The sequence below is a fragment of the Sinocyclocheilus anshuiensis genome, unplaced genomic scaffold (genome assembly GCF_001515605.1).
Source record: "Sinocyclocheilus anshuiensis isolate Anshui unplaced genomic scaffold, SAMN03320099.WGS_v1.1 scaffold928, whole genome shotgun sequence".
Lineage (NCBI taxonomy): Eukaryota > Metazoa > Chordata > Actinopteri > Cypriniformes > Cyprinidae > Sinocyclocheilus > Sinocyclocheilus anshuiensis.
In genome coordinates this window covers 1,359,771-1,373,935 of record NW_015552531.1, presented here as the reverse complement: position 1 = coordinate 1,373,935, position 14,165 = coordinate 1,359,771, and the positions used below count along the sequence as shown (strand labels likewise).

Sequence of the window (14,165 nt, the reverse complement as noted above, 5' to 3'; positions counted from 1 at the left end):
TGAATGTGTGTGTGTGTGTGTGTGTGTGTGTGTGTGTGTGTGTGTGTGTGTGTGTGTGTGTGTGTGCATTAGGCAGGGAAGATGATGCTTACCTAGCATGCGAATATACAGAGCGGTTTGATCAGAGCTGTCATAAGAGATTGCTCCGCGTCTCTGCGGGGGAAGAGATGCAGACGAACGTCAGTATTTGCATTTACTCAAACATGCGGGAAAAACTCATATACAAACCACATGCTCAGCAGTGTATATTCAAATATGGCTCAAACAACCCCATCACAATTTCAAGAAAGAAAATCGGCTCTTAATAGTTCTCTATTGTGTATTTTCTTTTATAAATCTTTGTCATATTTTGCTCTGTTCTTTGGAACCATCTGATGAAAACCAATAATTGTAAATATTTTATACTAAATGTTATTTAACAGTCAATGGGATTTTAAGTGGGAAAAAGAGGGCTTTTAAAAGGCCTTGACAAATAGAAGTGTCTTTCAAGTACAAAGATAAACAATCCAGAGATGAATGAACAATCCTGAAGACAACTTGTGAGAAGAGAAAGCATTCATTGAAGTACCTTGGAGTACAACAAATACTATGGTAAATGGTAATAATTCATTAGCATTTTATAACATTTAGCACAACACCACCATTTAATTATTAAATATCTATAAATATGCTATTGACCACACTTAGGAATGCAGAGATATCAAGTCTGTCCAATATCAATAATCTGATTATTATTTTATATTTATCTTATTTTATAAAAACCTGATAAATGACTGATATTAAAATACTGTATTATTTTGTTTAAATAAATAAAACAGCATAAATTAAATTACATCACTTAAAATAAGGAATACACATCATCACAACATTAAAAAATACAGTATGAAATAATATAATATCATAGTATAACAAAGTGCCATAAAACCAACATTAATTCATATCTATAAATATGCTATTGAACATACTTAGTGATGCACAGATATTAAATTCTGGTTGATATTGATAATGTAATAATTCGTTTATTTTTCTATTATAAAAACTGATAAATGGCAGATATTAAAATACAGTATTATTTTGTCTAAATAAATTAAAAATAAACAGCATAAATTAAATTCAATAATTTAAAAAAGTGAATAAGCATCACAACATTAAAACCATATAAATAATAGATAATCATTCTGATATCTGCAAATATTTTATTTGCTGATATTTACTTTTAACAGTGTTACTAATATTAGTATTTCTAAAGATCACATTTTCAAGGAACGTTAGAGTAAATGATAGATGATAATGCACAATTAAATAGCTATCCAATACATAAATAATGCATCTCTAAACACACTCCTTTTTAAAAAAATAAAAACTGTAAAAAAAAAAAATAAAATGTTGATACTAATGTAATATTAGATTAAAACAATGGCATTAGGGCTTCCTTCAAGTCTTTCATTAAAGTTTTTCATATAATTATTCAAGTAGTGTGTAAGTTAATACAGCTCTATATCTCTAAACACCTCTTATTTAATTGACTGGCCAATCTGTGACTTAAAAACTCAATCCCACTATAATCACATGAGAGAAAGGCACATGAAGGGCCGAATGGGAGCTCAACTCTGTTAGCAGCTAAGCCTCCAATGCACACACGCTCACACTGCAATTTCCCAGCAGCGGGAGGAAGCTGAAGCGGAGAAGCCTGCTTCACTGAATTAAACCTGCATCATCTGTCCAGTGTGATCTGCTCTCCTGTCCATTACGCCTCCACACTGGGCCATTCAGAGATTAATTCAAGAACAGACACTTGCACCGCTGCTCATTATGCAGTTGCAAGTGTGATTGGCCGTCCCAGAACATTGGGCGGAGCTTTGTATGACCGCAGCACTCGTAAGAGGCCTTTGCGTGCCGTACACGTAGTTTCCGTACTCGTTGTTTCTTAAAGGTAGCACAGGCTTATTTTTTAAGATGTTACAGACACTGCTAGCACAAAACAACTAGATGACAGCATAAGGGCTTGTTATAAAATGATTTGTGAGAGGATTTGATGAACACATCCAACTTTCGCTGTCATATTTTCTTTGTTTCTGGCAAGCACTCATCCATGTGAACTCAAAACACAAGGGGATCCTTTGGAGAAGATGATGAGGAGAAATGTTCGCACAGCACGTCTTGTGCCATCATACACCCAAAAAGAACCTGTGCATACACAGACAAAGACAAGCACTTGAGCGCAGCTTTTAGATGGAACAAATACTATGGTAAATGGTAATAATTCATTAGCATTTTATAACATTTAGCACAACACCACCATTTAATTATTAAATATCTATAAATATGCTATTGACCACACTTAGGAATGCAGAGATATCAAGTCTGTCCAATATCAATAATCTGATTATTATTTTATATTTATCTTATTTTATAAAAACCTGATAAATGACTGATATTAAAATACTGTATTATTTTGTTTAAATAAATAAAACAGCATAAATTAAATTACATCACTTAAAATAAGGAATACACATCATCACAACATTAAAAAATACAGTATGAAATAATATAATATCATAGTATAACAAAGTGCCATAAAACCAACATTAATTCATATCTATAAATATGCTATTGAACATACTTAGTGATGCACAGATATTAAATTCTGGTTGATATTGATAATGTAATAATTCGTTTATTTTTCTATTATAAAAACTGATAAATGGCAGATATTAAAATACAGTATTATTTTGTCTAAATAAATTAAAAATAAACAGCATAAATTAAATTCAATAATTTAAAAAAGTGAATAAGCATCACAACATTAAAACCATATAAATAATAGATAATCATTCTGATATCTGCAAATATTTTATTTGCTGATATTTACTTTTAACAGTGTTACTAATATTAGTATTTCTAAAGATCACATTTTCAAGGAACGTTAGAGTAAATGATAGATGATAATGCACAATTAAATAGCTATCCAATACATAAATAATGCATCTCTAAACACACTCCTTTTTAAAAAAATAAAAACTGTAAAAAAATAAAATAAAATGTTGATACTAATGTAATATTAGATTAAAACAATGGCATTAGGGCTTCCTTCAAGTCTTTCATTAAAGTTTTTCATATAATTATTCAAGTAGTGTGTAAGTTAATACAGCTCTATATCTCTAAACACCTCTTATTTAATTGACTGGCCAATCTGTGACTTAAAAACTCAATCCCACTATAATCACATGAGAGAAAGGCACATGAAGGGCCGAATGGGAGCTCAACTCTGTTAGCAGCTAAGCCTCCAATGCACACACGCTCACACTGCAATTTCCCAGCAGCGGGAGGAAGCTGAAGCGGAGAAGCCTGCTTCACTGAATTAAACCTGCATCATCTGTCCAGTGTGATCTGCTCTCCTGTCCATTACGCCTCCACACTGGGCCATTCAGAGATTAATTCAAGAACAGACACTTGCACCGCTGCTCATTATGCAGTTGCAAGTGTGATTGGCCGTCCCAGAACATTGGGCGGAGCTTTGTATGACCGCAGCACTCGTAAGAGGCCTTTGCGTGCCGTACACGTAGTTTCCGTACTCGTTGTTTCTTAAAGGTAGCACAGGCTTATTTTTTAAGATGTTACAGACACTGCTAGCACAAAACAACTAGATGACAGCATAAGGGCTTGTTATAAAATGCTTTGTGAGAGGATTTGATGAACACATCCAACTTTCGCTGTCATATTTTCTTTGTTTCTGGCAAGCACTCATCCATGTGAACTCAAAACACAAGGGGATCCTTTGGAGAAGATGATGAGGAGAAATGTTCGCACAGCACGTCTTGTGCCATCATACACCCAAAAAGAACCTGTGCATACACAGACAAAGACAAGCACTTGAGCGCAGCTTTTAGATGGCTGGTCAGGGTGTCCCCAGATGGCATACAATTCAGTCTCTGACGTCAATGGACTGAACCAATTTGCATACTTGAATTTTATCCATTAACAGCCCTCTCGCGCCTCAAGCCTCTGCCCAATAAAACTGCAAATGCACAAAACTAGGGCTGTCGCTAAAGATGGGTGATAAAAGCCGAAGAACATCTCAGCCTTGTGACAATATCTCAACATTTATGTTCTGTGTTTCTGTTCAGTTTTTTCAAACAGCAACTGGTGCATGTAAAAATAGAGTCATTATATATATATATATATATATATATATATATATTAATGCAAATATATTATATTTTTATATTATTATATCTGTATTTGTATTAGATATATTATTGATATATATATATGTGTGTGTGTGTGTGTGTGTGTGTGTGTATATAATACAAAATAAAGTTAATAAAAAGCTTTTAAAAAAGCATGTTTTCATTGTATTAATTTAGTAAAAAAAAAAGTTCTTCCATCTGTCCATCTATCTATCTATCTATCTATCTATCTATCTATCATTGCAGAAGTTAAATATTAATATAAATATTAACCAAACCACACCAATGGCATCTTACCATTACATTTAAAATCCCTAAACACGACTGTGAGAAGCAACTAAGATGATTTTAGCACAATATGCTCATGTAATCCAGTGGCAAGTGCATTTATTAAAAATGAAAGACAGAGGGTCTGGTAATCTGCAGGTGGGCATTATTCGGTCAGGGTATTAACGTTGCTGGAGGCCAGTCTGCAGTTTGAGAGGCAAACAGGCCTTAACTGATGGCAGTGCTTTGAGTTAAGTTAATAACCAGTGGAACAGATGAACTGTAAAACTGTTAAGTGAATATACAGGCTACAAAAAACAACTGCACCTTGCAGTAACCGTCATGTGACATTTTGACATCTGTAATACCCACCATTAGGCCGGTGAAAAATGAGACTCGAGTCATCCACTATTGCAGCGACAGTATTTTAGCATCAACAAACTCAGTGTTTACACACATTACTTGGTGTTTTTGCGTGTGAGTAATTTCTATCAGGGGGCTGAGCGGGGCATGACAAACCACCCAGCCATGCCCATATGGGCTCAGCACACAAGCGGCATCAGCGCAGCCGGACATGTAGTGGGAACGGAGGAGTTGAATCTCTTGGAGAGGCCAACGCCGCTTGTGCACCAGCGAGGCGTGACTTTCAGCGAGCTGGTTAGGGCCCCGAACAAAAAAATAACAATAATAAAAAATTGGGAGTTCAGCAGAAATTATACAAAAATATATATATATATTTCAGGTAGGCTGATTTTAAATTAATAGCAAAACAATTCCCTGAATTCAGCTCACAACAAACAAAAACAAAGGTCAGCCTTTCATGGAAAATTTTATCCACAACAGACTGCAAATTATTATTATTTTTAAAAAGAAAACACACATTTAAAATAATAATAACAACAGAATACCAGCATAATTGCAAAGTAAACCAGCATTAATAAATAATCAAAATAATAAACAATGGAAACTGGATAATTAGATAAAACACAATTATTATTATATTTATAAATATTTCACAAAAACATAAAATTGTGTCCATTAAAGGGTTAAAGACCTTTATACCTTATTAACTAGTACAGTGTCTAAAATACTAATAATATTCTGGTGTACACATTGCAGCTCACCATGTACCTCAGTCTGTTACACACATTACTTGATGTTTTTGCGTGTGAGTAATTTCTACCAGGGGGCTGAGCGGGGCAAAAATATATACACTAAAATATTCATTTTTGACAATTAACTGGGAAGAAGCATTAATATACCTCAGCATAGATTTAATGCCTCTTGTAAAGGGTTTTAAATAGTTAAAAAGTTGCAAGGTCTAGTAGTACAAGTAAGACCAGACCAACATGGGTGGATGTGTATTAATTGAGACTTACTGTAACTACACAAGACTTAACAACGCAAACTGAAAGAGTTTAGACTCCATACTTAGCCTAGTCAGCTAGCCAAAGCCAAACCCAGACTAACTTATGCATAGAATACAGTGGAAAAATTAGTAACGTGTTAAATGGAGCAGAGAGTACACTAGACTTTTAGTTTAAAGAATACATTTTAAAAAATTTGATAAAAAAATTTATTAGCCAAAATATTGAATAATCCAATGTAGAAGAAGTAGCAGTACTACTAAAATTACTGTTTATTTGTTCTACAGTTTCTCTAAAATATGTATTTAAGAATACATTTTAGCCACAAAAATTTAACCGGATTATGTTCCGTCTCGTTTATAATTGGTCAAAAGTTTCTTAGTCATCTAAACACTGTACCGTCTGTCTAACACAAGACTCTCCACAGCCTCAGGCAAACCTGAAACTCAAACCCATCCAGCTAGTTTGTTCAACAGTTCAGTCTTTTATGTGTCATTCATTGATGTTTCTTAAATACCTCATTGAGACATCACGTTCAACTAAACTATTTAGATGATCAACATCTCACGTCTCAAAAATGCATGCAGTCACGCCTACTTCACCATGATATCAGATATTTGCAATGCAAATGAACGGCTTCATCTAGGCTAATCATAATAAAACACCACACAGGCTCATGACTGGACAAGCAAATAAGAAAAATTAAGATCTTATAAAGAAAATAAGATTGGAGAACATTTATCTACAAAGACATTAAAGCAAAACATTCCATATTTTATCTCTAGAATGAATCTTGGGCGTGCAAACTCTGTTTACAAGATGGACTATTGTGATACGTTTGGTTTCACAATGCGGACAAACAACTGCTGTCACCATTTACGTAGTTTTAATATGTAACTGTTTGACATATGCCATTTTTTAGGGGAGCTCCATTTACACTTCCAGCATTGTCTGATTCACTGTCACTGTAAAGATTTGCAAAGGACCATATCAGTTATCAGATGTTTTTTTTTTTGTTTTTGTTTTTTGGTATTAGCTGATAATAGATATCAATATAATTGGATCATCATAAATCAATATAATGAACTAAACATTTATATTAGAAATCACCTTTCTAGTATTGACTTATAACATTGTCCAGAATTTTATAATATAAAATGTTAATAAATATAAATTATATATAAAACATAAAAAAAAATAATATACCATAATATTTCATAATATAATATTGTCCAGAATCGCTTACAATATTTAAAGTTGGTATAAAAATTAAAATTAACCCTATCTATTTTATAAATGCATGTTATAGATCATATTGTGAACAGTTCATCCATGTATCTTTTTTTTTTTTTTTGACCTGCAAGCTCTCATTCATTTTTCGAGTGCAACGTCAACATCTCAAACTCCAATCAAAAATCAATGGATAAAACTTTCTGAATATCCCCTTTAATCTCAGATGTCCATCAAAATACTGAAGAAAGGATCTGTTGTAACTTCCATTTAATCGTGACTTTAATCAAATTACTCAAGTGACCACTCCATCCCAAAGCAAAATCCACCTGCGATACACTAACTTCAGGAACAGTTCCACTGGGAAAACCTGATGTTAAGTGCCTTGCTCAGAGGAACACCGTTTACTCAGAAACTCTCAAGTTTAGTGATTCCTATTCCTTAGAAGTTCTCCTACAACCTTCATGTCACAGACTCCACCTGATTACGACCATTTATCAAATCTATATGTCCAAATGCTGATAAATCTATGTATTTCTTGCTACAGCAAACCTAAGGACTGCTTTGATGGTGGTAAAAGGCACGATTGCCACCTTTTATGAAGCTCTTGAGGAATTTTAGCAATGCTTTGAGGGGTCTATTTGAACAGGTTAGCAGGCCTACAAGCCAATTATTGACACAGAGTTTGGATGCGAAACAAGTTAAAGGTTTGTGTGAAGAGAGACGGAGCCCAATCAATTCACCAAGAGACTTCACAGTAACAGGCCACAACCACAGCGAACTCCGTTTTACACCGCCGTCTCCCGCTGGAGGTTCGACTGAGGCCCTCAAACAGGAGAAAACACCATCGCCACTTCCTTTAAACTAATCCAGGAAAAGGCAGTGGGAAAATTATTTAGCACTTTGTTCCTCTTTGTTTACCGCATGGATTGCCTGACAAACACATAATTTCAAGATGAACTTCAATTTACTAGAATAATCAATGGGACCAGAACAGCATTGGTTAATGTCTAGAAATCGAGACTTATCTACAAAAACTCACAGAGGTTCCAATCCATAATTAGGCTAGCAACTGGCCATAACCAAAGCCAGCTAAGCTTTTCAACAGAATACAAAATGGAAAATAATTTTAAATATGGTAACATGTTAAACAGAGCAGAGAGTACTAGACTTTTAGTTGAAAAGTATAAATCAAATTAGCTAAAATGTTGAATAATCCAATGCACTACCAATAGGAGATATGCCTAAAGTCAGCATACAATAAAAATTAAACTATTCACTATTTGCACGTTAACAGCTACGTTTCCATCTAAAGTTGCAAATTTAACTTATGCGTAAAATTTGAATATTGCATAAAACATTTGCAAATAAAGCATTTTTTCCATCCCATGCGTTCAAGGATAAAATAGTCACTTCTTGGGAAACTGACACAAAGTATCAATACTAAAATGAAAGTTGCTGCAATCAGAGAAGCAAGTTTTTTTTTTTTTCTCCTACATAACAAATGACTTGCACCTCAGAGCGTGCCGATGAAATCCAATAACAAACGCTGTCATATTGTCTCGCGTTCGGACGATTTAAGGTTTGGGAACGCAAAAGTGCGAAACATGGGAGATTATACCAAATCATTTTAATGACAGACTTTGGCTCAGGCATTTCAAATTTATTAAAATATCATTTGAGATGGTGTGCGATGAGACCTGTGCGCTGGTTGATTCTGTTATCCAATCACATGATCTGTTGAGGCAAAGTCACATGACTTTTTTGGTGTGCATTAGACTTGTGCCGGTATAATACCGTACACCGTGATAAAAGCATTAGCAATTAATCGCAACATGAAAATTTGATACTGGCATATCCCTAGTGTGCATCAAGGAATTTATTTGGTAAATGTGTTTCCATCATAATCTATTGGCATGTCTTCTTATCGGGTAAAAAAATAATAATAAAAAAAAAATATATATATATATACAATTTTTTTTGACTCAAGCACATACTTTTTATGCACATTTTTAGAATTTATCCAGTTTTGCTTTTTGATATCCCAAAATTGCATAAAAATAGGAGGATGGAAACAGCTATTGATCTTATTGTGAACGATTCATGTGTTTCATTTATTTTTTTTACAAATTTAATTGATCAACAATCAATGGATAAAACCGAGCCCCCCTCCTACAGTTTATCCTTTTTCAATAATCTGTTAAAGTCAGACCACAATACAGGAAAAAAAGATCTGTTGAAACTTCCGTTTCAAGGTGAATTTAATCAAATTACTCATGTAATCATTTTATCCCAAAGCAACAAACCACAATCTTGCATTCAGATCTGCCTCCATCCTCTCAAAAACCGACGTACAAAACCAAGTAAATGTTTTTTCTTTTCCGATAATCCATTTCATTTAGATGTACATCACAATATAGAAGAAAAGATCTGTCAGTACTTCGGTTTCATTGCAACATTAAAAGGTATAACTATAATAAATGTATATCACACTGTAAGTGTTGTCTCTGCTGTGTTCACCTCTGAAACAAAATAATACATTTTACTATATCAGAATTAAACCTAAAAAGCTTCAAGTGTTTTGGTTAGTCCACACAAGTTGTTCAAGGCGATGAAAGCAAAGACATGTAAGACGTTTTGCGACTCAAACACTCAATGAAACGAAATGGAAAATTCATTCACTCTTCCCAAGGTGACTGCGATGGCTTGAGCCATGGCGAGCGGGACTGTATGCGGTTCGGTGGGGTTTCCTCGCTGACTCATAATCCCTACTTGATTAGCAAACCCCACGCGAGCAACTTTCCAAGTGAAGTTATCTGTAAGTCACGATCTGTATCTGATCTTGATCCACAAGACAAAACGTTTGGGCTATTAATGGAGTTAGTTTTCTCTATAAATCATACGGAGAACAGTTGTCAGGAGTTATCGCGTAATAAAAGCCGAGCCAACTAGGAAATCCACCGAAACCTACCTTAGAAAAAATCCATCTGACAAGAATCGTGATTATAGACCAAATCAAAGCTATTCCCATTGGACCTTGCAAAAACTGTGGATCATAGTCTCTGTGTCAGTTTGTGTGCAGGTGTTACAGTGTATGTCAGTATGTGGGTGCATGGATTTGCGTACTTGTGTTTGCGTGTGTGCGCGATTGTAGATGGCCGGAGACCAGCTCAAGGCCCAGACAGAATGCGTGCTGAGCTTAGTGCAGCTGTCTTAGTTGTACACACACTTAAACGAGCTGCCCGTGTTAGCCTTAAATGTCTCTCTATCTTTCTCTCTCTCATACACACTAACACACAGCCACCTAGCAACAGCCAACCAGACCAGCGGTGCCACTGACGCACATGGTGGGAGATATATATATATATATATATATATACACACACACACACAAATTATACGTCAATCATTCTAAATATTTTATTTATTATATTAAATATTTTAGAATTGATTATTTTGTTTACCTCTATGACAATGCAAACTTGCAAACAATAGTAAGTATCAAAAGCATCAAATAATAGGCTACATTACTCTGCACACATTTAGTGTTGTATTAATTTAATTAACTGTAATGTTTAAAATTAACATTATATCAAAACTTTAACAAGCATTCACATGTTTAATGTGAATAATTTATCAGTGTACATTATTCTAAAGAAAATGTCTGTTCTCACAATTATTCATCATGCTCCACATCTAAATTTATTTTTCTTCTTGGGTGTTTATTTCAACCCCTAACCTCTACTATCTGTGATATGCAGGACTATTTTTATAATCTAATTTACTCCTTATTAAAAAAAAAAAAAAAAGCCCCAACCAAACTTGTGTGCAATATTCACATTACACTAATAAAATGCGTTGCAAACACATTTCATTTTGGTGTTAGCCTTAAATGTCTCTCTCTCTTTCTCTCTCTCATACACACTCACACACAGCCACCTAGCAACAGCCAACCAACCAGCAGTGCCACTGACGCACATGGTGGGAGGGGCTGGCAGGAGGAGAGCATGTTAGAGTCTCCTTATCAGCAGTGCAGAGAGCAGACTGTATGCTTTATTTTCTAAATAAAACACTGTCAGTTTCTCGCCGCCTTGTAATCAAAGACGTGTGCTTGCTATCATGGAGCATATTTATTTTTAATTTGCAGTTTTGTGACCTCAAGGACTCACTCCTCATAAGAATCTGGTTCAAGAGTCCATTTGGAGCAAGATTTATTCTTTTTTCTTTTTTAAACATCTAGTCAATAATCAAAACTTTAACAAGCATTCACATGTTTAATGTGAATAATTTATCAGTGTACATTATTCTAAAGAAAATGTCTGTTCTCACAATTATTCATCATGCTCCACATCTAAATTTATTTTTCTTCTTGGGTGTTTATTTCAACCCCTAACCTCTACTATCTGTGATATGCAGGACTATTTTTATAATCTAATTTACTCCTTATTAAAAAAAAAAAAAAAAGCCCCAACCAAACTTGTGTGCAATATTCACATTACACTAATAAAATGCGTTGCAAACACATTTCATTTTGACTTTAATGAAGAATAAGTATTTTCAACAAAATGAAGTGAATCTACTGGTAAATACAAAACCAAAAGCGTAATGATTTATGTTTTCAGGTTTTAAGTGTGGCTTGAACTCATTTTAGGAACAGGTGTAACACAAGCTCTCTCTCTCAGACCAAAGTTGGCCTCTCTTAGCAGTGACATCACCACCTCTATCTGCGGAGAAGCATTTCCATAAATAGCAGAACAGCAAGTTGGATGAGCCGAACCCCCGCAAACCACAGTCACAGAAAACAGACTTTTCTCGCAACTCAAAGACACTAACGGCCCTGTTTCGCAGAAGCGAGACACATTCAAACCTGTCGACAGCATGTGTGGAATGAGCACCACAATCAAATATCATTCCTATTTAAACATCTTCACTTACAGCTTGGGAAAACCCCACCGCTGCGTCCAAACCCAACATCCTCTCTGCTTTGAATGTTTCTCCCAGGGCAGACTTACTGGCACTCATGTAAATGTGACATCAATGACATGGGAGTTGGGTCACATGTCTAATAAACAGCACAGCTGACGATACGCGTATTTGCATTCGAGAGCAAAAGAGCCTAACGGCTGAGAGAGTGGCCATCGCAGCTGTGGATTCCTCAGTCAAACACAGGAAGTGTAATGATGGAGAGCATGACGTGGTCCTCATGAGGCTCCTGTTCCTGACCCCGGGCTCTCGGCTCTCAAGCCCGGGTCCAAACAAAAATCCCTGACAGCACATCATGAGGGGAGTCAGGGCCATAAACTCTGCTTCATTTCGTCAACATTTCTGAGTGATCTGTTTGATACTGGTCCAAGGTCTGCCAACACCAAGTCTGATTACAGTTGTTACAGATCAAGGTTTGGACCAAAAACCAGGATCAGCTCTTATCAGCACCACTTTTACATCCTTACCGTCTGAGAAATAAATGATATTTTACATAAAAAATTAAGCCTACGTTTAGGACCATTGGATTTTAGGTTTTTAGGTTTGTGTACATTATTGACATTTTTGAACATGGAGAATAGACCGTACATTCTCAATGATTCTCTTTACTGCAAAACAGTACAATTGTAGTTGAAACAGTTATTTTTATAAATATATAAAATATTATTTGATTCATATTTTAATCAATTAATATCAACATTAATATGTGTAGGCCTAATTCTATTTAATTTAATATTGTACATATTATACAGATATAAAAATAAAAAATAAATATCGATATCAATACAAAATCACTATCGCCTCCAACCATTACACTGAGAAACATCATGACTAATAATTACAAAAAGCACAATGAGTTCAATTGTGAAGAAGTATATTTAATGACACATGCGTGTCTGTGTGGCATACATATTAGGGGTGTAACCATATTCAAACCGAACCGAAAAAACACGATACAACACCACCCACGGTATGTACTGCGGTACTCTCATGGCCTACCCCGCCCCCTGCTGAAACACTTCAAACGCGTACGGCTGTGATGGTTTTTAATTGCTTGAATCACTTTGAAAAGGAAGGTACCATTAAGGACAACATGTGCAGAACAAATCTGTCATATAGGCTACATAAAACTATAATGAGAACACGACTGTAAAAAAATATGCCATGTTTCAACGCGTTATGGAAAGAATGCATCCACAGAGTTATATCTTCATGACTAGCACAGTCAAGTTTGCTTGTGCAGCCACTCACAGCCTTTTGTGGAACTGTAAGTTGCAATATTTTGTTCATATATATATATCGTGCATATATTATTTATCTCGTATAAGATGCATTTGATTGAGTTATACTGCAGAAGCGCTTCATTGTAGGCCTACACTCTTAAAAATAAAGGTGCTTCACGATGCCATAGAAGAACCTTTTTGTCTAAATGGTTCCATAAAGAACCTTTAACATCTGAAGAACATTTCTGTTTCACAAAAGGTTCTTTGGGGCGAAAGAAGGTTCTTCAGATTATAAAAAGGTAAGAAAGAGATGGTTCTTTAAAGAACCTTTGACTGAATGGTTCTTTGTGGAACCAAAAATGGTTCTTCTATGGCATCGCTTGAAGAACCTTTTGAAGCACCTTTATTTTTAAGAGTGTACTACACAGTTAGACATTTCGGTAATTTCTAGTTATTTACTGTACATCACCCAGTATAATACTGCAAATTCCCTTTACAGTAAAAAAACTGTAATTCCCTTTGCATCTTTGGAATTTTCTGTGATGTCAAACCCCACATACAGAGAATTACTGTATTTTTTTTTTCTGTACACAACTGTACAGTACAGTTATGGTACTGTAAATCTTAATTACAGTCATTTACTGTTGGCTCGAAACGGAAATGCAGAACATTAATAACTATGACAAGGACTGTCATATACATAACGATAAAATGGGAGCACTATTGTAAAAAAATGTTGTGAATTCTTAGGGTTTAGCTGATGTTTTCAGTGTGTTGTTACAAAAAACGCATCCACAGTAGGAGTTACACATTCTAACAACGTAACTTGGTTCAAGTTTACTTGTGCTTGATTTTGTGCAACATAAAATCAGGGCCTGAATTTCGCTGCGGGATTGCGGGCATTG

At 35.0% G+C, this 14,165-nt stretch overlaps 1 protein-coding gene across 7 annotated transcripts in view; it reads right to left on the bottom strand.

The window, feature by feature from the left end:
* The window catches only part of LOC107663678 (high affinity cAMP-specific 3',5'-cyclic phosphodiesterase 7A-like), a 41,224-nt gene that overhangs the window by 16,319 nt on the left and 10,740 nt on the right, over positions 1 to 14,165 (bottom strand). For 6 of the 7 annotated variants that reach the window (XM_016453947.1, XM_016453949.1, XM_016453950.1 and 3 more), the window contains one exon: positions 93 to 153. In XM_016453947.1, the coding sequence (XP_016309433.1) occupies positions 93 to 153 (61 nt within the window). Of the gene's footprint in view, positions 1 to 92; positions 154 to 10,025; positions 10,389 to 14,165 lie in introns of those variants that run through there. The other variant, XM_016453952.1, reaches the window with a different exon arrangement.